The sequence below is a fragment of the Apostichopus japonicus genome, chromosome 15 (assembly GCF_037975245.1).
Source record: "Apostichopus japonicus isolate 1M-3 chromosome 15, ASM3797524v1, whole genome shotgun sequence".
Classification (NCBI taxonomy): domain Eukaryota; kingdom Metazoa; phylum Echinodermata; class Holothuroidea; order Aspidochirotida; family Stichopodidae; genus Apostichopus; species Apostichopus japonicus.
The window spans coordinates 20,212,800-20,240,770 of NC_092575.1; the positions used below are offsets into that span (position 1 = coordinate 20,212,800).

General features: G+C 36.9%; 1 protein-coding gene across 1 annotated transcript; it reads left to right on the forward strand.

The window, feature by feature from the left end:
* Positions 1-166: 166 nt before the first annotated feature.
* On the forward strand, positions 167-27,756 carry LOC139980605 (phosphatidylinositol transfer protein alpha isoform-like). The gene is made up of 10 exons (XM_071992361.1): positions 167-357; positions 5,410-5,440; positions 7,804-7,955; positions 14,297-14,396; positions 15,498-15,572; positions 16,727-16,801; positions 18,601-18,681; positions 19,224-19,319; positions 21,710-21,832; positions 22,610-27,756. Exons 1-10 carry the CDS (start codon positions 338-340, stop codon positions 22,652-22,654), a joined length of 798 nt encoding a protein of 265 aa, XP_071848462.1. The 5' UTR covers positions 167-337; the 3' UTR covers positions 22,655-27,756.
* Positions 27,757-27,971: the final 215 nt, after the last annotated feature.

Here is a 27,971-nt window from a genome sequence, read left to right on the forward strand (position 1 = left end):
CCAACTATGACTATTTCGGGAATTTCCGATGACGTATTTGAGAACAAGTTGAACGTAATCTGCGACTGCGCAATGTTGCTACACCTACCTGCACTGACGTCATCTTATGTACCTTTTCGATCGATGTATAGACAATATTACGTTATCAATTTGTGTAGGCCTAGCCTACTGTACTCTCTCGATCGGACCCGCAGATGCACATGTCTATAGTAACAGCACAGAACATACTGGCAATCTCGCACTACCGGTTTCGGCAATTTACTCAGATCGGTTATATTCATTTCAACGCTTTATAACCTGTTTTTCTAGTCTACTATTTTTCTCGAATAATTTAAATATGGTGATCATAAAAGAATTGTAAGTTCAATCTTTTCTTTCGTTCAATGTTATATTAATCGTTAAAAAGCAAGTTTTCCGAAATGACTGTGAGTTAAAACCATTCAATTAGCCTACAGTAAGTTAACTTACACAGTTCCAGTACACGTAAGTTAGTGTTGTATGTAGCCTACTGTTAGTATTAGGCCTAGCCTATAACACAACAACTTAACGCTGTCACAGCATCACCGGCAAACCAAATGAATTATATTTTTGCACTGCAAGATATTATTCAAACTTTGTCTTTCTAAAATTACAAAATTGTTGGTAGCCCTGCCTTTCGGCAAGAAATCAAGATATAGCAGCTCTTGTATATGAGTTAAACCAAGACATACAAATGTCATAGGCTAGTTCATAGTCATATTCATACATAATGTCTTGAAGCTGCTAAAAGAAAATTGTTTCCAGGTAGACTTTTTATAAGTGCATAAATCATTTGAGTCCAGCAAAATGTGACTGGGAACACATCATAACGTGAAGGCCTCTTTGTCACAATTTACGTACGTCATGAAACATTTTGACATTCCATGTGATGAATATGGATAGAAGCCAGTTCAGTGATGCTTTTTAGGAAAAGAACTGCATCAATGATATTCTTTGCAGATTTTGAAACATACAATTTTTGTGTTGTAACTTTTGTTCTAACTGGAGCCCGTCAAAGCACTGCGCATGTTAGTGATAAGACACATAGTTTCAGGACTTCTTCCGTTGTAGGTGACCACGGTGTATTGTTTGAGGGTCTGAATATGTAATGTTTACAATTTGATTCGATTGTGTAAAAACTTTCTTGAATTCTTTCCAAGAATTTTTTGAAGCATAAGACTGTTGTCATATGGGGATGTTCAGTTTTAATTGTGCTGTATCCACATGTACAATACAGCGCTACACTAGTGAAATTTACATTCTCAGGCAGCGAAGAAACTTGGCAGTTTTGTATGTTGGTAGTCTGACTGACATGGAATTTTGCACAAAATTATCTTATTCGCTGTTGTTGCAATGCACTTTGAGCATCCAGCAGATAGATGGATTTTGGCAATGCTAATGCTCATTATGATGATTGTTATTAATTTAGCTGGAATGAATGTGATTAGGAGATGAATAAGCATTTTTAAAGTAATATTAGAGTCATCTGGGAGTAATTTATCAAGTATCACATCGCAAAGTGCTACAATTGCAAAACGGTCAATTTTTTATCCTGTGAAAGGCCAAAGATAATACAGTGGTATTTTACACAAGAACCATACTAGTACTTATTATATAAATGCAACAGACCAAATTTGGAGCCTTCAAAACTGCTACAATTTTTGAACACTAAATGTTTTTTTCCTTATCATGAATTGCTTCCTTTACAAACTTCTTACAAATGGCCTGTCAAATGCAAAGGTCAAGAGACAGTCGTATATATCGGTCTGGTCGGTGGAAGCTTCAAGGCAAGGTACAACAACCACACCAAATCTTTCCGCAATGAACGTTACCAAAAAAGAAACTGAACGCTCAAGACATATCTGGGATTTAAAAAGAAAGAAAATCGATCACTCCATTTCTTGGGAGATCCTAAAGCACTCTAATACACATGAGCGCAGCTCCGACTAGTGTAAACTCTGTATGGAAAAAAAGTACTTCATATTAAGAAGCAGAGCCGACAAAACCTACAACTCAAACAACAAGTGTAGCGAATTTGTGTCCAAATGTCGTCATGGCAACCATTCTAAGAATAAGAATCCCCCAGGCCGTCACCAAAGGAAGTAGTCGTCCTTGAAAGATTCAGTTGCCTGATGATCGCCACAGTGAATAGAACTCAATGTGTTCTTGGAACTCCGAGTTGCAACGCGATGGAATAGCATGTTTATACATGTATATTAAAATATAGCTCTGCACCAGTTGTATTGAGCACTATACTGCTATAACCTAACTTAATATACTACAATATATATGTATGTCTTTACAACCCTTTTTAATTACGGTCGCCATGGTCGCATAGACGGCCACAATTCTCGGCTGGCGATGAGAATTTCTGGAAAAATTAATGCTAGTCGCCAGACGTATAATACTGTGGCGATCAGTTTTTGCAACTGAAAATTTCACCAATGCTTTACAAAAAACTGAAATGTACTTACTGACTAAACGCACGTTGCTATAAAATTAATATTGAATGGATTTCCCGTTCCAAATTTTCGCAAAATTCAGAGCTCAACAATAATTTCCTAAAACCGCACATGTCGTAGTGGTCTACGTACCATACCATTGTAACATGCATCTAATTCCCTTTGACATTGGTCAATTCAAAATACTGACAACTTTTTTAATTTAAATTGTCACGAAACTGTTGAAAATTTTAAAATGACAAGTCAGAGTAGCTATATTATGTGATAAAATGAAAAGAGATTTGATCTGTCTTACAATCTTTAAAAAGTTTAACTTACAAAACTGTCGATATTATGAAACAAACTACGTTCGGCAAAGCCCCGTTTCTAGACTGCCTAACAATGAACAGCGTGCAATATCAGTGTTTAACCCTGGTAGGCTACATGTGCGGGCAAATTTTACCAGGTACCTTGCCAAGCAACCCCCTGTCTAACACCTGTTTGTTAACATTTTTGGCACGTTTCCAAAAACACTTTTCATGGGGTAAACTATTTTGGCTCCACTCTAGAATTAATTAGGTCAGTCAGTAAAGGATCGGTAAAGTTATGCGAAATATTATCTTAGACGTTCAAGAAAAGTAGGTAAATATCCCCGTAACATTAGGGTAAGTAAAACACACCTCAAGCCAACAGACTTCTCTGCATGAACAAAACCATCTATTCCCCATGATACACGAGGCACAGTCTATACCATACAGACATAACACGATATCATGGCCCCAATACCTACAGTATGGCCATCTTTATGAAAGTAAACCTTGCAATCCCATGTTTTAGGCCACTTGGCATGATTAACTAAATGCTAAATATGTTTCCATGTCCTTGTAGAGAACGTAAACTTTGCAAAATACAATTATAGTTGTGTTGTTACGTGAGATCCGTAACCGACGAAGTGGTTAGGCTTTTTACTCTACACTTAACTATGGTAGGATATTAATATTTCCTTTTTTTGTGGAAATTCTAGAAAATACTTTCTTTTTCCCCCGCTTAACACCAGATGTGGTCTTATGGTTAATTCATAAATGGGTGTACTAGAGCCTTGTTTACATGACATTAGTTGCATTTAGCACGATATGCCAGTTTCGCGTGAATTTTTCGAAAGTATTTTGCTCGATCTTTTGTAAAATTTGAAAGGTGTACCAACTTACTTTTCGTACACAATTGGTAATTTCTCTACTGATTTTCAGAGTTTTGTTCTCTATACAGTGAATGTTGTAAAGGACGGGTTTTTACGAAGTTCAAAAGTCAGTCAATGAAGTTGATAAACTTTATTTCTTTTCAACTTTCTTAACCATGGAATGCTAAAATAACATTTACACATAAAACGGAGAAAGGATAATCGCATTTTTTTTCCACATTTATTTCAAATTTCTTTCACAAGAAATTATCGTCATTTATTTCAATCCTCAAAAAATATCCTCTTGAATAAAAATTATCGCGATAATAATAATTTCGATATATCGCCCAACCCTATTAGCCTATGCGTCTTTATACGATTCTGTGTGCGTACACATGTCCAGTTATACGTGAGCGGTACTGTAGCTATCGTTTACGTTACGGTTATTGTCCCATACATGTGTGTACACACAGGCCTTCTGTTGCCACGACTATCAAAGCGCGGGAATTAGAACTTAATTATACTATAGTTCAACGATAGTGTACTCAGTACTGACAGTAGTGCTACTCGATGTTGAGCCCAGGCCTAGTGTTTTTTGTACTAATATTTAGCATATCAAAGTGGCGATCACATTTTCATTCTGGGCGACCAGAATTTGGGAAAAATAAAGATCTAGTCGCCACAGGATTTTCCTCCTGGCGACCTCATTCACTGGGGAATTAAAAAGGGTTGAGTATATATATTATATATATATGTATAATTATGTTTATATATATGTATATATATAAATATATTTATATATGTTTATATAATTGAAATCGTTATGAGTTGGAAATTCAAGAACAGTGAAAAAACTTCCAGCCTTCACCGGGATTCGATCCCGGGCCTCCTGCTTTATATGCGGACACCCTAACCACTAGGCTATGTATATAGATACTGTATGTGTGTGTGTATATATGTAATATCAATAGCAAATCAGGAACTTGTTCACACTTTCGCCAACTTCTGTCTGTAGTTCATACTACTCAATAAACAACATGTTTGCGTCTACAGTTAATTCTTAATTGTACAGTACAGTATTGTATATACAGTACATGTGTTTGTGTCAGGGTTTGAGTTTGCAAGACACTATTTAGGACACACCTATAATGATGAATCAGTGAAGCAACTTGGAATGATAGGATATTCTGTGTGTCCTTTAGACTTTCAACCTCAACTTGTTTGTAATGTTTAACTTCTTTTTCCTTTGTGTACAGTACATGCCTAGTTGTCAAAGTCTCTGCATGTGGGAAGAACGGAATGCCACTTAACTTACTGGAAAACAGTCCATCATTCAAATTTAATGACATTTTTTTTTGCATCCACAAGTATTGTTAATTTCAACATCTTCATTAACGTTCTCATATTATTGTTAATTTGTTAATATTATTTTGTTTATAATTATTCATGTTACAGGGGAATACATTTTAAGTAGCTTAAAACTAGTAGCCTTTTTGAGTCGAGTTTGATCATTCAATAGTGATTCAATAGTAAATATTTGAATTGCAATAGCATTGTAGTTATTCAGCTTGACTACTTACAATTTTACCACTTGTCCTGTGTTCCTTTAATCTCATAAAACAAAAGAAACAGTCACACCATATTTAATCGTAACCACTTACTGCAAGGCTTTTACTTTTTATTTTGTAATGTGGATATGATAAAAGAAATTGACCCATTTGACCGTTATTAATGTAATAATTCTAATATTTATTTTCCTTATATTTTATTTAGCCGGATACCTCTGCCAATGACTGTGGAAGAGGTAAGTTTAGTTTGTTTTTAAACAAAATTAGAATTTTACTTGTGTACATTGTAGTATTACACACGTTACTTTAAATTACTTTACTTTGTAGGACTTTGCACAATAATAATCATGACACTTTTGCCTCTTCTATTTGATCTTTCTAGTAAATGATGCAAAGATTGCTTGTATCATCTAGAGCTTTTCAGTTAACACAAACTAGTAACATTTTCGATCATGATGGTGTGTGTATATGTACAGTATGTCTAGATATGGATCAATGTATGTACAGTATGTGTGTTGCCTACATTAGTGCCTACGTTCGTCAGCTACCTATTGCCTTCATTTGCCTACAGTACTGTATGTACATAACCTAGTGCATACATCCATATATTGCCTATGTTTGTCCACATTTTTGTGTTGCCTACATTTATAAGTAGAGATCTACCGTACAATTATCTCAACTTTCATAAGTTTTCTTTGCTTCTCGCTTACCTGTCTCCCCACAACCTTAGCACTCTGGCTATACCTTGCCTAGAGTGAAATGGTAACTTTTTCTGGCTACTCCCGGTCGAAGCCCTCCACGTTCTACCACCCCAACATGCCATACGAAGTTAACTTGATCCACATAACCACATTGAGTACAAGAAGCCTAATGTTTTTGGTGGTGGTAAAACTTTAGAACAGCCAGTTTGAACAGATATCACACATGGCATACATGTGAATGCTGTGATAACAGCAAGGTACTGTAACAGGCATGGCAAATCTGCATGGATGAAGTTGTAGGGTGTTGTTTTTTGTTAAGGTCAAAGGTCGTTTGAAGTGTTGAGGTCAAGTTAGGTCCAAATTTGAACACTGCTATATTTGATAAATGCCTCAAGAATATCAACTTAAAGAAATCCCATACTGTACTTACAGTAGCATGTGGGTACCCAATATTGATGATAAAGAAATGACTGAATGGGTATCACTTCAAGTGTCAAAGGTCATTAGAGTTCAGCTACTGTATATAATCAACACTGGAAACTTTGTAAACACATCATGTTCAAGCCAGACAAGACTGAATGAAGTTCATATGTACTACACATACAGTAAGCATGCAGATTTTCTGCATTTCAAGTACAAAATGCATTTAAAAAAATTTGGTGTAGACCTGTTAATTGTAGAATTAAAGGTACTATGAACACCATACAATGAAGAGCATAGTTTTACCAATTAATATTCAGCAAGTGGTTGAAAACTAGCCCTGAGCTTTGGGTAGAGGTCGCATAGTATATAAAACAGATTGACAGTTTTATTAGTTCATGAAGCTTTGGTGCAGCCTGGATTTTGGTTAAATAGTAGTTTACCTTCCTTTGGAATTGAAGGGCGTGTGCGCGCTACAATATTGGCATTTACCGGCCAAGGGAACGATACCTACATGACTGGACATTGAAACTTAAAGTTTCATATACTGTAGTCTCTGTATTTTTGCAGATTCAAAGGCTAGCTGCGTAGCCAACTTATTCTGAGCCTGTCACTTTGTAGGTACCTACATGACTATACTCCCTGGTGTGTTGTCCGCATAATTAATTAACACCATGAACAAGCGGAAAGTTCTTCCTACTACTGTACTGCAAGCAATCCACGCGCACTACAATACTGCGTATTTGCAGGCAAATGCAGTTCTAGTTTTGTTAGTCATAGCTTTCAACTTTCAATCAATAGACATACAGTACTGCACTACCTAGACAGGAGATCTATGTGTCAAACAGTGACAAGTGGCATTCATATCCAAATTGTTGTTGCACTGAAAGTATGAAACATGCAGGGTACACGTGTTGGTTGTTTCACATCATACATGTTTCAGATCATGGTGGCAGTACACTCCACCTCAGACACATGTATATATGATACAGTATTATGATACATGAATTTAAATGTTGACTACTGTATGCTAATCAGAACACCAAAATGTCGTCCATGTCACTCTAAAAAAAAAACATTACCACAGATACTTTACATTGTAAGTAAGATTTCAGATTCATAAAAGATTCAGTGTTCTTACTATAAATCATAAAAAATCTCTTTGACATCTTTTTAATCCATCTGGGGAAAAGTTTTAAGTGCACTCATATTTTGTGTCATAGCTTTGAGGTTTTTAAATTTTTGTTAATCATGAAAGGTGAAAGGGTTCCGTGGCAATATGAAGGCAATACATTGATACGGGAAGTGAATGGATCGTTTAGACTGATGTACCAATTTGCCTGTTTTCTGTGGCCACTTTGCTTTTCAGTATGAGTGATTAATATCTTCATAAATTTATGGCTTAGTAACGCAGTGATCAGATTTTTGTTCACGCTGTTATGTTTTAACTCTTTTGTTCTCATCCATTTGTTCTGCAGTATCGTGTTGGACAACTCTATGCTTTTGCTCACGCAAGCTTAAACGAAACGGGAGGAGGAGATGGCGTGGAGGTCTTAAAGAACGAACCATACACAAATCACAAACTGTACGGAGACGGACAGTACACATACAAAATATATCATGCCAAACAGTAAGTGCTGCAACAGTGTTACATTCAGTTGTAACGTATTAAAGCCGTGCATTATATCTTTATATTGAACCAGTCATGGTTGCGAAGTTTTGATCGACAATAATATCTCATAAAATTCATAGCGGTTAAATAGTTGAACAAAGTTTGTTTCGAATTTTTGCCATGGATGCATGCATGTGATTATTTAGTGTTATTTATGTTACCTAAATAGCCAACCTTGACATCACTTCAGTATACAGCAGTATACTTGTATTGAGTCCCTCAGTTTTGCTCATATTCTGTACTCATACTCAAATTCTGACATAGTTACAGTCAGGCGTGGCGGAACGGGAAAATTATTGGGGGGGCCAATGTGTGGAGACTATCTAAGCGGAGCGCCACCATCGGTTGGCGCGGAGCGTACAAGAAAATTTTGGGTTTTTCAAACCCCCAGATGGCCGGAAACGGCACTTCCCGAGTGTTTTATGCTGCGAATACCTAGCCCTAAAATATGGGTCTCAAGCCTGCAATTTCTCAGATTGCACGCAAAAATCTGTAAAAACATTGTAATTTGTATATTCGATGGTGTTTTAAGAGAGTAGCTATTACTCGTAGTGTACTTTAGAAGGATATACCCTACGAAAGATACATCTCCAATTAGAAGGAAATGTCCCTGAAGGATATATCCATGGGAAATGTGCTACCATTAGAAGGATATATCCTTCAGGGGATGTTGGAGAACTGGCTGAAATGAGGCAAGTCATTGGCCTAAGACGAAGTTGTGTTGCGCTTACCGGTACCCACACTCACTGCTTCACGTGGTTGGGGTGACAATGTGGTCTATAGCCAGGGAACGGACCGAGGGTCCCCCCAGCATTTACTAAAATTATTACACCTATATATTATACGTGTGCATCGGACAGATCGACAAGTATGCATTGAAAAATGGGCAGATGCACGTTTCGGAGCCTTGGTAAATATTGGGGGGGGGGGCTTATCATGCATTTGCCCCCTCAACTTTTTCATTGGGGGGGCTAAGCCCCCAAGCCCTCCCCCCGGTTCCGCCGCCACTGGTTACAGTCACTAGTATAAACCCCCCCCCCTTTGCTTATTCTAAGGGCATTTCAGGAATTTAGAGTAGATTCTAACGCAAGATTAAGTTCGATTGTGTTTATGCTCAGGGCAGTGCGCTTGTACTCATATATTGTACTCACATCAAGCTGCTTGTACTCCTACAGTACTCACACTACAAGTCTATCCATTAACTTGTATACCCATACTCCCCATGATCATGGAGTCTGTACTCGTACTTGTACTAAGGCATTATGGATATGCAGTAAACCAGATACTAGTGTGCATGACCATGTACAGTACCTGTGACTACTGTATGTACCCGTGCTAGCACTGAATAGGGTCTTGTACCCGTACTAATACCCTGGGGAATTCTAACTTGTACTCCCACCAAAAATATACAGGAATACCAGTCTGTTGTGTAGTACCTGTGTACCCATAATGACCCTCATTGATTGTACTCGGTGTATATATGTACTCACTCACCCATTTACTGTACAATAGTATAATCTGTTATGTGCAAGAATACAAGACACAGTTGAACAGGTATCCAAACTCACAGGGAATAATAATTATTTGTTAATTAACAGACCTCTGTTAATCATTTACACTCACTGTAATTGTTGCCATTCCATTAAGTCCACAGATTGAGTAGGTCTAATTGTCACAGAGACTGTTTTATCTAATAGTGATGTAATACATATAGCAGCCTGACACCAGAGCTCTGTATAGTGTTATTTTAAGGTACTGTATGTCAGTGCATGTAGGGCACTGTACTATGTGACATACCTTGCTACATATCCATATGTTAAAAATGAGGAACATTTGATTTGTGCAGGCTGCAGTACTAGCGCAGTAATGAGTATATAAACCAGCACTTGTTGAGCGATTTATTAAAGACAAGTCATAAAAAATTCTGAAATGCTAGGAGATTGCACAAGTGGCTATGGTATACATTTTAAAACTGACATTTTCTAATAGCATTCTTACACTAGCTGCAGTACTTGGTTACAGTACACATATTTCCAGTACTGCACCTGTTCATACAGTATTATGGTATTTAGTACAGACTTTGTATTGTGTAAATCTAAACAATCTAATTAGCAGTTCATGGAGTCGATTTTGATCAGTTTTCCAGTGTTATTTGAAAGAAAGACAAAATCCAAATTAATTAATTAATTATTAAATATTGGAATTAAACATATGGATTTATCCAATTTTCAGAGCATTTCAGAGATTTGACATATATTGAGCTCTGGAATATCTTGAAAACCTACAATCTACAGAAACAATAATTAGCACTTTTTTTAATTTATTTTTTTAAAACATATATATCAACTTTTTAAACTTCTGCCTTAGATCATCCTTTTAGCATACAGTGCCTTTCTGACCATTGACCAAGCAAGCTGTTAGACTACCAGGTAGTTACTCACTATTCACACATTATTTGATATCCTTCAATCAGAGATCTAGAATTGGGGTTCCTTTTTCTATAAACCCATTAGTGTCCCACAAATTTAGTGCAATGCGTCACTTTTACATTTAAGTGACAAACCTTGAAGTTTTTGCCCAAATTTCATCATCATTTCTGCAGGGAATAATTTATTCGGTATCGCATCGAAAAATGCGATGCAGACTGCTACGTATGTAAACAGACTGTGCAAAGTTGTATAGCATCCTTTTGTATGCAAGGGACCGTATCATAAAATACGAGACAGAGATTTAGAACATTCAAAACTGCTACACTAAATTTGAACACTTAATTTATTCCCAGTACTGACGTGTAAAGCCTGCTGTTTTTAGAGTACTGTATATCCTGTACTAGCAGACTACAGTACAGTATATTGTGCTATATGGCTTCAAGGATTTAATAACTAAATTTACTGTTGTACAGTGTGTATTTAGAGTAATGTCAGTCCTGTAGTCTGGATTGCTTTTCAAGGCAGCTGGGATTGACATAATTTGTAGAGATTTGTTACTTCATACTGTACCATTAATGCAGTCTCTGGTTCTATAATGCAGACATTTCTTCATTCACTTGGAATTTAAGTCTTGTAGCACAGTTTTCAGGTAGTACTAGCTGTATAATAACAAGAGTACTACCCTACGCATCACACTGTATTTACTATCGTCTGCATCGATGTGTGTGAAGGTGGCCTTCATTAGCTGTAAATTGGTGTCTTTTCAGTCCGTTCACATAACATAATCAATAGAAAGAAGTCAAATACTGCAATATGTGTGTTGGATTTAATTGGCTACTGCATGTACTGTACATAACTGTATCATGTGTGATACACTCATTACTAAGAGTACTGTTGCACAGTATGCATCGGAGTGATTGGACATACTGTATGTGTTTTAATGATTTCTATCGTGAATGATCGTTCTGAAGTCAGCAGCTACTGGCTGTTTCTTTAACAGAGCTCAGATCACTCTGCATATATACACACTGTATGTGATGAAGGCTTAGAAAGAAGGAATTAACACAGAACTGGGAGTTGAGTTTAGAGTAGTTACCATGACAGAAGTACAGTATAAAGCCAAGTAGCATGAGTTGCAAGTTTTCTTTTCCTGCCCTCTTGTGCAGTTGTTAAGTACAGTATGTCCTTGCAACTGGTGTCAAAGAAGCTAAAGCAGCCTGGAATAATGAAGCGTTCACATTTTTGTAGAGCAGCTTCACGGTTTTACGAAATTTGGTTTCTCACATGAAATACAGTCGTTTGGTTTATATATGCACAGATTACCTTTTTTACACCTTTCTTTGTATTTTGTCAGGAAATTCTGCCTGAGCGCTCTGAATTGCAGTTAGCTAATATTCAATACTTGACATAATTAACACTTTGGGTGTATAGTTTCAGAGCTAGAGTAGTTTACCACATGTGACAGAAGTAATACAGCCGAGTAAGTTGCATGTTTATTTACAGTGCAAGTTTCATATCCTGGCCTCTTGTACAGTACTTGAGTATGCTGTTGTATTGTTAAAGAAGCCAAGCAGGAAATGAAAGTGTTCACATTTTTGTAATATAGCAGTGTTCTTGGTTTCTCATAAACCACTCAAAATAATAAGTGTTATATATATGTGCAGAAAGTTTTACAAGGTCCTTTGTATAATTTGTGTAGCAATTTGCCTGATTTGAATAGTATCTTGCTCTGCAATACTTGATGAATTATTCACCGGGTACAGTACTGTAGGTACTCTATGTTTTATTAATAGGATTTTAAGTTTGTACAGTAACAGTACAGTATTTAGCTAAGTACAGTACTGTAAGTACTTTACTGCATCTGCACATTAGGAAGATTGAGATAACAGAGGGTGCTGCCACATCGGTCCATTCTAGTTCTGCAAAACTTGACAAGATTCAGTGTCTGAAAAAAATCACTGAGAATTCCTTTGAGGAATCTCTGATAGACACTTCTGGTCAAAGTACCTGCACATTCCCAATTCACACATAGCGTGACCTATATATTCGAACTAACATACAGATTTTACCACTCATAACTAGCACATTTTTAACATTGAAGCAATGTTGTCCACCATTCGTGTGGCATCTTGACACACGTCTGGCCATCAACCAATCAGAAAGCTTCTCTGAGGCATTTTAATGACGTCCGCTGAACTGAGTTTTACAAGCTTTGAGCGTCAGTAAAATTGTATCCAAGTCTCCCAAATGGATACATGCTGGACTTATACCTGCGATCCTTCTTGTAATTATCGAAGACGAGATCTTCTAGTCATATTTTCAGTTGTAGCACATAGATTGAGATATGTTGCAGATCTGTAAACATGATACAGTGGATCACGCACATTGGGACCCAGAGCCGCATCTACAGTACGGCAATGTTAGGACCCAGAGCCATGATGTATGTATGTATGTATTGTATGTATGTATGTATGTATGTATGTATATACATGGCTCTGTTAGGACTGATGTGACAGCGCCCTCTGTCGAAACGCTGAAGATAATATTAACCATTGGTATTAAATGCAACAAGCATGTACTGTACAGTAACTTAAAAATCTAACATGGTTTCAAAAACTGCCTGCAAACTGTACATATATACTATATATTGCAGGATCATGTGTAGGTCATATCCTGCAGTAAAATGTAGGGAAGTTGTTTTCCCCCAAGTAGTAGATGGCAAAGGTCAACAGAGATCAGAAAATGAAAACATTGTAAATGGTTACTTGGTTTACAACATGTGAGAGAAGATATGTTATAGAGGTTATACAGTAGTTCCATTATGTGCAGTATTTTACCACTTTTGGTGAAATTTGAGTCAAAACTTGTTAGTTGTACATTTGAACATTTTAATCTTTTATCACCCCCAATGGAAAGGAAGTCAAGGAAGTGACTTTTGTATAAAAGATGATTTTCTGGTTGACTCAGGTGAAAACTATGTACTTACTACATTAGTGCTGTAGCACTGTTCTCTGTTGAGCGCTACATAATTGCTGTGTTTTTCAAGAACACTGCACTAGTGCACACAAGTTACACCACTGTTTTGTATGAACACTACACCATGGCAGTGTTCTGAATGCACATACTGTACACTAATGTTCCTAGAATACTGCACAGAGCAATGCAGTGTTCTAGGTATGAGCGCTAAGTGCAGTACTGCTGTGTTCTGAATGTACAGTTATAAGAGTGTGTCTGTTTGAAAAGCTACACTATCCCAGTGTTCTTAATGCATATCTACGGCAGTGCAGTGTTCTGAATGTACAGAACTTTAGTGTTCTGGATGTAACCCTAGATACTCTATTCATAATAATGATGATAATTAGGCAGTTATTGTTACAACGCTTTTCAGCGAATGTGGGAGAAGCCCGCTGCAAGGGCTTATTGATTACAATTTTCACGTCGGATGATTTCCAATTCAACATTTTATCTCAAATTTGGAATCTTTTCAATTAAGAAAGTCTTTAAGATCATGCTAGTTCAGAATTCTGTGTGAATTCTGTGAAATATATATAAATCTATTTGTCAGTCATCTGCTCTATTGCCATATTGTGGACTTTACCCTCAATCCCCTGCACATTGGATTACAACATGTTCCAATGCAAATCTCATAACTTACCCGAGTAAGAGGAGCTGAACCAATGAATAAAATGTGCTTGTAAAACTTGCTGACTTACTCTGCCGTTATTGTTACACAGGTAATGGTATGTGAGTCATACTTTGTGCGTGATTGTAGGTGGATTTATGCAGCAGCTTTTAACTAATTGAGTTGCAAACCTTAGCACATGGTTATCTCACATACTTGTATTACTGATATTCTTTTTCTACCGACAGAAAAGTACCAAAATTTATACAATTACTTGCACCGGCTGGATCTCTAGAATTCCACGAAGAAGCCTGGAATGCATATCCGTACTGCAAAACGGTTATAACGGTACACAATATCTTTCTTTCTTTGCACTCTTGAATTTGAAATGCTTACATGTGCAATGCTCTGCTGTTGTTGCACAGGCCTCCTACGTACCATGCTAAACGATGGGTTTGTTTTCTAGAGTGGTATTGGCTGCCTAATATAAAAAAGTATGGACATTACTAAAAGGCTCTCCTCCACCACCCACCCACCCACCTCTTCCACCAAAGTTAGGAAATTGTATCTTTTTAAGCATGTCTTGTTAATTTCCGTTAAACGTTTATGGTTGTTTAAATTTGCTAATAATTTTCATGACATTGCAGTTTTTAATTGTTGGGATTTCATTTCAGATTTGTATAAACGAGAGCGTACAGTACTTAGTTTTGAAATTAACTGATTGTACAGTTTGTATGTGGCTACAATAACGAACTGACATAAAATAAATTGTCCGGGTGACAACTGACAAGATTTGTTAGAATCAAACTGAATTGGTATCCACTTGCTATTGTGCAGTAATTTGGTTTAAAACAAAATAAACAATCCCAATCTTCTTCACAAAATATGTTCCTTCTTTATTATTTACCTGTTTCATTATGAAAGCTGTGAAAATCAAATTTCTCTAAGACAGATTCCCACTCCACTAATATTTAAAAATTAAACTCTTCTTAGTTTGAGTATACAAGGAACATAAAAGATCAAGGACGGGAAGACCTACTTTGTGATTAAAAAGCAGCATGTGATATACAATGATGGCAACTACCCACTCTTAAATGAATAAAAGTCATAAAATTACCATAATCAGGAAGCAAAAGGAAAGTTATTGGTATGTTACAGAAGGCTAATTAATGTCTGAGTAGAAATAAGACACACAGTTTTTTAAGTAGCAACAGCTTCAGTTTCGAGGGAAACTTCAACACAGTCAGTCATTAGCGGTGCCACAGGTCATAATACGAATTACCCTGTCTTCACAATGCGACCAATCACAGGGATATATGACTTTGCAGTCAACCAATAGGAGCTCCTGTCATTATTCGAATTAAAAGCTGTCTTAGAAATTTAGAAGAGTGTCTTGCCCTTTGACTGTACAGCAGCAGTTAACCTCTTTTAAAACTTCTTATATTGCAGAACCCTTACATGAAAGACAATTTTAAAATTATCCTTGAAACATGGCACAAACCTGGGAAGCCAGAACTTGAAAACGTGAGTATAATTCAACTTTTGTTTCATTTTATTGTAAGTATATACTATTGTTTTTCAATTTTACGTATCTACAGTAGAGCCAAATGGATTCTCATAAAAAAGAGAGAGAGGGACAGACAGACTTCATTCCTCGATTTGATCACAAGCACCCAACATCATTTATTGTAATCAGCAGTTCTTACAAAAAAAAACTCGGAAAATCTCTTAATGCCTCATAAAATAAAGCAGCTTGTGACTTTGAACTGGTGTAGAACTCAAGCAATGCACAAGGCCATAGTCTGAGTGCATCCAGAGATAGTATGATACCCCGGTCAGTAGTTGGTATGCCTAGGCCAGTCAGTTAAACATGACATAAGTGTTAATATTGATGGTGATATGTCATTGGCTAGGCTACTGTGGTGTATAACTGTCTTTTGTTGGTTTGATTGGATCGCTGCTCTCAGGACATTTGAACATTGCCTCTTTTGCTGATTCGAAGCTTCCAATAAGTTCTGATACTATTGCTAACTGTGGCTAAAGCCATAGTATTAATATCATTAATGCCAGCATTGCTGCATGAGGTTGTTGCTCCCACCCTGTGGTTTGTATACTTCAGGCTGAAAGTTTGCTTTCTCAAAAAGTTTGGGCATCATTTTGTCAATGGGTGTTTACAACGAGGGGCTCGTTGCCATATCACACTTGACCTGCGCCGTTTGCTTCGAATTAGCTTTGGCATGAGTTTGCCGTGCGTAATCCATAGGTACATGCATGGTCAGCTGATGACAACGGGCCAATCAGATTCAAGAACTTTTTAACAAAGTATGAATGAACACATAATGTACATAAAAAGCGTAAGACTTCTCTTACTTTAATAAGTAATACACTTATAATGTACAATATTTGAAATTTGTCACATAGGAGTGTTTGATATCATAACAAGTGTCGTGTCTCGCTTCTGTGAGATTGAAAGAAAATGATTTGATAAACCCTTTTACTTTACGTAGTGCTGCTGTATTAACATTGACAATTAAGTGTGAAAAGCAGAGAATGTAATCTATAGTGTATATCTAAAAGTTTGGTGTGGTATTGTTGAAGCCTCTGAAGTTGACCAAGCCAATGAGGAACCAAAATTGTCTTAACATTCAATCCCATTTCTATGTTTTTTCTCATGACAGGTGCATGATCTTACCCCAGAGCAATTAGCCAAGGTGGAAGTAGATTTGGTTGATATATACGAAAATCCAGATAGGGTATGTTAGAAAACACTTATTATCTCTAAATGTAGTGTTTGTTTGCATCGAGCACTTACAGTATTCAAGAGTGTATATATCCGACCATTTAGACCTGGTCAGGATTCAGGTCGGGCACAATGATGACATTACCAGATAAATCATGCACAGCAAGGCATGAGCTTTTTCCCAGAATTCACAGAATATCTGTGATTTCTTTTCTACCTCGGGGACAAAAACTATTATCCTATCACACTGTAGCATACGCATACGCAATTTTTGCAAAGTTCAGTGATTTTTTTTTTTACCCCAGGCTCATCTCTGACAGCAATGTGAATTTTTTATGTTTTTTAGCATGCCCCGATAAGAACTATTATGGTGAGGTGTAGTTAATTCCGTTACACACAGTTTGCTATTTTCATAGCAAAGTCTTTCTCATACAGAACAAAAAACTTGGAAATATCTTAACCTTCACAGCATTAAAGTAAGAGGAGAAACAATGTTGATCTCTGACTCCTTCAAGGTCTCATTGTGTTTCATACTAAGTTTGCTGACTTCTTTTGAGGTGTGGCAAGGCAAAAGCTGCTATTGGTTGGTGCCTGATCGTACTGTACAAGTGTAACTCATAGGTGCTGCCCCCTGGGTACCTGTATATCTTTTGCCAAAATTTTAAGCAAGAGTCTAAGAAAATTGTACAGTCTGTACTGGTGTATTCTTAATTGTAAACATCACATATTCACAGCTTCCTTCTCCCCTCCCTACCACCTCACCTTTGCATGGGTCTTCATGGTGTATACATGTGAAAAGCCTACACTGCAAAAAAGCTGGAATAATGGTGATATTTCACTATGAAATTGATGAGAAAAATCATGACACAGGGTAGTAATTTCTGAACCAGATAACAAAACTGTTGGGTGTAATACCTGGACTACTTGATGCAAACACTAAACGCATTGATAATAATTTCCACAAGGAATTCATCCAAAAACTACTTTCTCACACCTCCCTGCTGCGTCCTGCCCATAGTCACAGGCCCATAATCTAACCTCCCAATGCCCATTGTTACAGGCCCAATAGACTAACCTCCCAGCTACGTCCTGCCCATTGTCAGAGGCCAGATAGACTAACCTCTCCGCTACGTCCTGCCCATAGTCACAGGCCCATAATTTAACCTCCCAATGTGTCCTGCCCATGTTACAGGCCCAATAGACTAACCTCCCAGCTACGTCCTGCCCATTGTCAGAGGCCCGATAGACTAACCTCTCCGCTACGTCCTGCCCATAGTCACAGGCCCATAATCTAACCTCCCAATGTGTCCTGCCCATTGTTACAGGCCCAATAGACTAACCTCCCAGCTACGTCCTGCCCATAGTCACAGGCCCATAATCTAACCTCCCCGCCACTGCCTGCCCATAGTCACAGACCCGATAGACTAACCTCCCCAATGCATTCTGCCCATTGTCACAGGCCCGATAGACTAACCTCCCAGCTACGTCCTGCCCATAGTCACAGGCCCTATAGACTATCCTCCCAATGAGTCCTGCCCACTGTCACAGGCCCGATTGACTAACCTCCCCACTAGGTCTTGCCCATTGTCACAGGCCCGATAAACTAACGTCCCTGCTACGTCCTGCCCATAGTCACAGGCCCTATAGACTATCCTCCCAATGAGTCCTGCCCACTGTCACAGGCCCGATTGACTAACCTCCCCACTAGGTCTTGCCCATTGTCACAGGCCCGATAGACTAACCTCCCCGCTAGGTCCTGCCCATTGTCACAGGCCCAATAAACTAATCATCTGTCTCAAACTTCCTCTGCAGAGTCATTACAATGAAGAATACGACCCAAGACTTGCTAGATCTGAGAAGTCAGGTCGAGGACCACTGACAGAGGGCTGGATGGTAAAAACAATTAAAATTAATTAAAGTTAATGAACTTCAGGATGGCCAACTACATTTCACATCCGGCCCAGTCCCAGATTGGTCTGCCTGCTCTGAACGGGTGTGCTGCTGGGTCTGATCTGCCAGAGCCTATATAAGAGCAGAATACTATATAGCTTCCAGGGGCCCTATATGTCTGGACTCCCTACTGGGGCTTGCAACTATATTCCAGTGTTTGTTGGCTTTGGTAACTCAGTGTCAGCTAACATATGAAAGGTGAAAAGGTGTCACAGCTGAAGTCCCCGGGATCCCCTCCAGGGCTTAGAATATTGTTCCCGGAGTAATGTAATTCCTCTCTTTGAAACGTATCTTTTTGGCTTAAACTTGCTTTGAAACAACAAGAAGAATTGCAAAGTTGATTTAATATCAAACCTGGAATTCTGCTTAAATTAGAACAAGAAAAAAAAATGTGAACCAAAGATTTTGCCTGTCCCCTTTTGAATACATAACAGTATATTTAGAATTATTTAAAAAAATTCTAATTATTATTTTGCTCTTTACAGAAAACAGCAGACCCAATTATGTGTGCATACAAAATGGTCACGGTAGAATTCAAGTGGTGGGGATTACAGAAAAGAGTGGAAAACTTGATAATGAAGGTAAGCCAAATGCTCCATGGATGGACCAATATATACAGAAATGTTTTTTGGGCGGTCGACTTTGATAAATTCCTTGATACTGTAAGGTACTACTTCCAACTGTACGGAATGAGTGTTGCTGCAACACATTTATGTTGAACATGTTAAGGTTATCTATTTTTTTTGGGGGGGGGGGTAGTTCTTTTATAGGTGTTAAGGTTATCTATTTTCTTTGATGGGAGTACTCTATTCGATTAAGCCCAAAAGGGTTTCTTAGTTTACTTCCTTCACATTTTTTTACTTATTTGCAGTTACATTGTCTAGTTCATCTTGTTATACTATGTGATGAAACAAATAATTAAATCAAATTAAATCAAAACAGACCATGGCATCCTTTGGTATGTATAATTCAGAGCTGACACACACAAAGACAGCCCACTGAGTATGGTAGTCAGGGTTTGAACGTTACGCAAATTCTACGCCTCTCAAAGTCAGGCTTTAAAAATGGGTCGCTGAGATTTTACGGTGGGTGTTGAGTCGGTTAGCGGAAAACAGAATAAAACAAACAGAAACATGCTCTGTGATCAAAGTTTCTGATGGAGAAGCTCCCTGGCCATGTGGTGATCTTTTTCCCGAGTAAATATCAATGTGTGTGTCCATTGATGACTGTCAGTCGATGTGCGACGGATTGCGATCGAATCAGTCAATGTGCAATCGATCGTAATTAACTCAGTCAGTGTACAGGGAATGCTATATTGGATGGTTCTAGGACTTTCATAGGGTCACAACTCAGTCTAGAGAAACCACAACATCAAGGTCAGCCTTTTTAAAGTCCCAATTGAAATGACTATTTCTATATCAATAAATCTATTTTTTTATCAATTTATAAGGGCGAGGCTAAGATGGTGTCATATTGCAGTTTTTATGTTTCTCAGCTATGTTTATGATAGATGTTGTTGACTATTTAACTTTCAAGTCACTCTGTATTTCAATTGCAATGAAGTCAGCCAAATTTGCCAGTTTAATGATCATTTATCACTAGCAGGGTATATGCAGTATTGGGTGATTTTAGGCCTTAGAAATTTATAGCCTGCAGCTACCATAGAGGAACAACAACAGACTGCGAAGCATGGATGCAGATAAATGAGGATCTGGTGAAGTTTCAAATAATGGAAGCATTTTCATATAGTCGATTATACATGTACATCTGGCTCAAAGCCTTTGTGGGTTCTATTGTACAAGCGGCGCGGCATTTATGGTTGGCGTTAGATTCCATTTTGAGGCAAATAGCCAATTATCGAATACAATAATTGCAAATAGCCAATTATCGAATAATTGCAAATGGCCAATTATCGAATTGACCAGAGGCTACGAAGGGGATAATTTATGTCATTAATATAATAAGTAGTTTAGCCTACTCTCTGCAAGATTCACCTTATTTTGCTCAACAAGTTCGGTGTCACACAAGAACTCTCTGTAGCAAGGAATAAGTAATAGTGTTCAAATCTTTATCTCTTATAAAATGTTATGGTGTCTGTGTACAAAGACGGCAATACATCTTAGCCCTTGTATAGCAATTTGCCCATATTTTCATAGCATTTTGCGACGCCATACCAGATAAATTATTCCCTGTCAAGAACTTAAAGGGTGTGAAGACTCACGCACATAGAAACGTCTCATGCCGGTAATCTGACCTAGTTTTGACTGAGGTGTAACAGAGGTGTTAGACACCACCATCAATCCCAGTAAATACGCACACAGCTTGCTACTGTCGGTAATTAGACACTAGTGTACTGTCACTACATGCAGCTTCGGTCAATACCACACAACACAGTGTACTACAGAGCAGCGATGGACATCTCAGGTCCAGCTAAAAGACAACAAGATATCGCATTTCATTGCTGTCTGCATTTTGTAGCGATAAGAAAAAAACTTCACTTGCAAGCAACGGAAAGTTAACTTTTTCACAGGACGGCACGCGGTTTGGGGCGAGTCTTCAATGCCTGTAAAGTCCCTAGCAGTTGTGATTATGTAGCCTTGAAAAAACGTAACCACTTACCGATATTAAGAAACATTTGTTCGAAATGTTACTTATGAGAGAATTTTTCTAGGAGATTATTCGTCGAGGCAAGATACCATACTTGTATACCTAACGTGTCTGTATCTAATGCTCCTGCTATAACAAGTCGTTTACTGTCACTCTTAAAGCATGTTTCCATTACATGAACGTTGAATTATCTAATTCCACCACACTCCCCGCTCCTCTGGAAATCACCAATACCAGAAATGGACTTTTCAAAACTTTGGAGGCCAGTACGGATGACCCTGAAGCTTGAAGTAACTTCGAATCCTTTCTACGGTGGTTATTACTACATGTTTTTTCCCATTTTTCTTTTCCTTGTTCTGTACAGAACGAACGAATTCTTTTCCATAACTTTCATCGACAAGTTTTCAGCACCCTTGACGAGTATTTTAATTTGAACATGGAAGACATTAGGGAACTAGAATTAAAGACGAAAGAAGAGTTAGACAAAGTGAGTAAAGAGTTTCTGCTCTTGACGTTGCCCCCTTCCCCCCCCCCCCCAACCTCTCGATTTTAAGATTCATCATTCCTCTAACAGAATGCAACAGGGTACAGTACATTCAGCAAGCATTCACTTCAGATGATATGCATAGACTAAACAGAGAAAGAGATTGTGGCAATGCAATGAAGCATGTATGACAGTCCATGAGGCATAGAGGTATCAGTAAAGCATATAACACAAAGGAATGAAGGAAATGAGATGAACAGTTGAAAACAGGGCAAAGCACCGCATCCACATTAAAAACCAGTCACTGAATCATGGAGAAATAACATGGTTCGAAAAAAGTAATAGATGTTACTGAATTCTGTGTGTGTAATGGGTATGTCATTATATGCTTTTCAAATTTGAGAAATACTTCTAGACTTTTACAGGTTGAATCAATAAAACAAATGAACTTTAGAATATTAAGTATCTGTAAGCATTTGTAACTGTCAAACTATTGTTACCCCTATTTGTCAGTATTTAGGCTTTATTTGTTGTGTCTCGCACCCACGTGGTACCTGTCATGCCATCGGAATGGGCATGACATCGAGGTAGAAAACGTAGGATCTTATTCAAAGTTTTTTCAGCATTTCCGATGATATTCATAGTTTTTGTGGCCCACCCGATTTCAGTTTCGATCAATTGTATCGTTTGTTATGATCTCCTATCGTCCTATGACATTTTAGCACGACATATTGGATATTTCTTACTTGGTTCTTTTTTGTTACGCTTTTGTCTCTCCAGGACAGGCAAAATGCTCCAGCTCGAGGAATGGTGGCTACGGAATAGTAGTATCTCGATCCCCTCAAAGGTTATGTATTACCCTACGGGCATCCAACTTTCCAATGAAATAGACCAGTCGATTAATTCAAGAGACCGACCGACATCTAATCTTCCCATTACCAGTTTATCACCATTTTGGAAACATTTTTCTACCTTCCCACATTAAATTTACATTGCGTTCAATTTGTTTTTTTTGTTTTGTTTTGTTTGATATTTTTTGATGGCGCTGGGAAGGGGAAGGGGTGAAGGGAAATTGCATGCTTTACAATGAAAGCTCCCTCTCTCTCTCTCAGCTTAATGAAAGTGTGAATAATCTGTCAGAACCTCCATTACAACAATAAGAACAACAAGAAATGAGCCAACAAGCAAGGATAATGATATCAGAGTTCAATATGGAATTGATTTCTGAGATGGATGAATTTTCCATCACAGGGAAAGCCACGGTCACCTAGTAGCAAACATTGATATTTAAGACTTGTGATCAAATTAGGAAGTATCAAGTGTGTACTTGTTAACTGTACTAATTACAAAAACAAGAAATTCTTTTTAAGTTACCTCAAGGTGTGTTGCATGTTTGAGCATAGCTCTTCAAGTAGAATTTTAAATTCACCATTGGGTTCTCAATTTCTTCTTCTTCTTCTTCTTATTCTTCTCCCTCTATACATCAACACCCCCCCCCCCTCCCCACACCCTTTGCCCGGTTTATTGAACAGTTACATTGTGTCCCCTTCCTGTGTTAATCAAAGTCACATTGTCCACCCCCCCCCCCATTCCCTCCACCCTTTCCCCTGTTAATCAAACAGTCACATTGTCTTTCATGGTGTATATTAATGAAAACAAGTCTTTGTTTAGCATCGTTTAATTCCAATGCAGCATGTAATGTTATGAGACAGTTCATTTGTGTTTCTTTTGGTATATGTATCCCACTTTGTTTTTTGTTTTTTCTCTCTTTTTTTTTTCTGTCTAAATATAGTTAGCCTATGTATCAGCTATGCTTCTAAAGACATAATCATATCTTGTCATACTCAATATTGTCTATGATAGGTTTAGTGTAAGTTTTCCATCAAAAATAAAAGACACGTCATTTAACAGAGATTATTTCTACAACTTTAGTCTTATGGAGGGACAGTCTTCTTCTACAGAATCTAATCTAACCCTCCCCCTCCTCCTTCATTTGTCGTCTAAATTCAAAGCATTTTCAAACATTTTAGCTTTGTTCAACTCGTTTCAGTAATTTATTGCACAGCTGCTGTACCTGCTGCTTTTGGTTGTTTTAAACTACTCTTGCTTTTAACTTACCATGGTTGTCCCAACCATCGTGTATTGAGAGAGGTTAATGTCCTCTTCTCAAGTAGATATATTCTTCATTTTGCAAAAACATGCTACAGTATTACTTCTAGTATTCTGAAAGGTTACAAATCATGCACATTTATTGTTTCATCCTCCTCTACCCCCCACCCCCCCCCCTGCCCCTGCCACCGATTCTTAGCTCCTGTCTTCTCATTTTACCATCTGAGAAACCTCATGACTTTTGTGGACATGGCTGGGGGGCTGGTGCAGTTTTTATTAACAGGGTCTATAACAGTCCAACACAAACTTATAACACAATTGGAACAAATGGATATATATGATATGTGATGTCAATTCAGGCTAAAGAAAATGCAACATTTTTATCATCTGTGGAGGACTTGATCAATTTTACAATTTAAAATCATGGTGTGGTTAACACTAAATATCAATATGAAAATTAATCCAGGTGTATACATTTAACAGAATGGAATCGTTAATTGTAGGCTAATTATAAAAACTCATTGGGTGAAAAATCTCTTGGGAGGGCTGTGAGGTGGGGAGGGTGTGAGGTGGAAGGAGGAGGGTGGGTGTGGGAGGGTGGTGTTTGTCTGAGTGTTGCCTGTTTGGCAGGTCATTGTTCACAGAACAACCCCTTGAAAATTGCCTCAATAGTACAGAGAGAGAAGCGACCTCTACATATTTCTTGAACATGTAATTGTTCATTACGAAATCATTTAGATAAATACTTTTGTGGGAAATATCATTAAACTTTTAACCCTTCATATCAATGAAACTTGTGATGTGTTCGATCAAGCATGAATTCTATCTCTTCATCTTGAGAGATATATTATACTAGATCAATTTTTCATGCTTTTCAAGTATTTGTTTTCAGTGATAAATCTGGTTTGAAAAATTTTGTCTGCCTTAACAGGCTCTATGACAACCAGAATATTGCTTAAAAAATATGATTCTTGAAGCAAGTGGCATTTTACAATGGGTTAAAGGAATGTGTCTTCTTGGGACATAGTCATGAACAGGGGTATGTAGCTTAGCTGTATGGGTGTGAGTGTGTGATACTAAGCAATATTTAGATAATTTCAATAGAATTTCTTGTGATGATTTGTTATCATGGTAGTGTAGAATTCGTTTTTCATTTAATATCTTTGTTTTGTTTATTACCACAGTTTTTAGAAGCTGTCACCCATTACCTAAGACAAGAGTGTCCAATTCTGCGTTGAATATTATATTGATGTAAGGTTATCAAATTATATCATTAAGAAGTATGACTGCTTGCCTATTGCTGGCATACTTAAATGCTTGTTAACACTATCGAAACTATGGACAAACAAAGTTTAAGGACAAAAAGATTTACTTTGATTTAGGTAAAAAGATCAAGTGTATAAGCTTGCACTTCTAGATGAACAGACATTTCCTTGTGGACTTGTGTTTGAACTCATGCAAGCTTATTGGGTTTTTCCTGATTGTACCCGTCCCCTTAACTGTCGAAGTTATAATTTCAGTTAAAACTAACTTATGTAGGTAGATGCTTTGAGAGGAGACAATATATCTCAACCAATTTGAGGTAACTCTTATTACAATAACTTAATTTCCTTTTCCTTACACATAGTGTCACTGTTTATTTAAACATTTCATTTATAAAGTTAAATGTACCAAAAAAGCGATTTAAAACAAATTAAGTAGGGGGCTAACTGTTACCCTGTAGACGTGACAGTCGAAAAAAGTATTATTTGTAAGATGTAAAAGGCCTGAAAATGATCGGACAGTTTATGTGAATTGTGGCCCAGGTACGCAACTGCTCTTAGGGTAAGAATCTGTCAAGATAATTGAACTGCGTGATAAAAAAAATAGGAGAAAATATTGCTAGTTTGGTTGAGTTGCCATCTTTGGGAATGTTATATTCATTTAAGTTTGCTCCTTGATAGAATTATTTTATCTTTTACGAAACTTTTTGATGAATATCATATATTTTCCAATTTTACAAACGATTAACTTCCAATCTCTGAATGTGTATGCATAGCCTTTCATTGTGTCTTCAATTTGATAAATTGAAAACAAATCTTCTTTGGAACAACACTAGAATAACTTTGGTAAAATATCTGTAGTTTTCATTAGATATCAAAGACATAATCCTGAGATAAAATTTGAAAACTTTGATAGAATACATTTGACAAACAAATGAAAAGACCATTCCATTATTGTCTCCTTAAAAAACATATTTATACAGGTTTAGTGTAGTTCACTTTTTGAAGTGGCTTTAAAGTTAATATGAAATGGTATTGTTTTAGGATACTTTGCCTCCTTAGAAAGTTGGACCACAGCTAGTTTCTTTCATCAATGACTTGGTTGGCATCTTTCTTTCTCCATTTCTTTCCTTCTTGGGTTTGTTGCTAACAGTTCATACGAACAACCAAAAGATCAATTTTCCCAAAGTAATTACAGAAAATTGTTATATTCATACCCATTTTGGACAGGGTTAGTGTTAAAGTGAATATGAAGAGAAAGCTCAAAGGTATTCTTGTTTAATAATGACATATCATGCAGTGTTTGTAGTAAACATATTTTTCATGTGATTGAACGACAGATCAAGACTTTCTCATCTACCTAAAAATAATAAACCACTGCCTCGAATATAAAATATATCACCACCTGTCATTGAATGTCATGAATATGTTATAATACATCACATATATATATATATATATATATATATATACATATATATATATACATATATATATATATACATATATATATATATATATATAATAGGGCCTATATATAATATACAAATATATATATATACATATGTGTATACATATATATACATATATGTATACATATATATGTGTGTGTGTGAATACCTATCAACATTCACAAAATGTCCACGTGAACACCTAACACCATGTTTGTCCTGACAGACACACTTTAATTGTATGGACATGTTATAGACATCACATACAAAGTTTACATGTGTACATGTGGACTTCAGGTTGACAACTTCTGGACACCTCCCTGATGTGGACAATAGACGTCACATTACGTAGCTGTGAAAACCATGAAGTACACACGTGAGCTGTACAAAAGCATTTGGACAATATATATATTTTGTGGACGTGTTAACCTTTGTAAAAGAGATGGACACATCAGTCATTTCATTTTCACATTACCGTAAATACAGAGAAAGAACATAGCCCAGTAACTTTAACTATATTGCAATAGAATTAATTTGTTTAAACCCAATACCATTGTAAAGTATGTTATGAACCATAAATATATATATATATATATATATATATATATATATATATATATTTACATACATATATATATTTACATACATATATATATATATATATTTACATACATATATATATATCTTCTGGTATATTCTTCAGTTTTTTTCATGTTCATTGGTTTATTAGTTACAGACAGAGTTTTAATGAGTGATACATTAGAAGTTGTTCATAGTTTACCTGTAGGAATACTGATCATCTTTCAGTGTCAACAGCTTAAAAAAGTGTACCTTTGAGAATCCAAAAACCATCCTTAAAAAACTGATTTTTAATATATTCTAATTATTGTAAAAGTTTTAAGCGTTATGATATAACTCTTTATCGTAATTGTGTTTCCATTGTTAAGTAATAACGGTGGCTGATGATTGTACCATAGATGTAAAATGTTCAAAGTGTAATTATGAATAATACTGTTTTAATTTAGAACTTAAGATAATGCTCCTATCTTTCTTTTATCATTTCGTGATAATGGGTAATACAATGACAAGAAAGATTGCAAAGATATTGATGTGTCCTTTTATATGTTTCCTGTTATATGTTCTTATGTATTATCCTTGATCTAAGATATGTGCACAAACAAACACACCTTATATGACATGAAACCCCCCCCCCCCAACCTCACTTCTTCCCCTCAACCATACTCTACTATATGTGCATCATGCATATTCACGAATACCATGAATTAGAACAGCCAGTTGGGACAATTTTCCTACTGCTAG

Excerpts from the sequence above, each read along its gene's own strand:
- LOC139980605 (XM_071992361.1), top strand. The coding sequence starts at position 338 with ATGGTGATCATAAAAGAATT. Across the intron at positions 14,397-15,497 it reads ACTGCAAAACGGTTATAACG|AACCCTTACATGAAAGACAA; the intron begins GTACACAATATC and ends CTTATATTGCAG. Across the intron at positions 21,833-22,609 it reads CGAAAGAAGAGTTAGACAAA|GACAGGCAAAATGCTCCAGC; the intron begins GTGAGTAAAGAG and ends TTGTCTCTCCAG.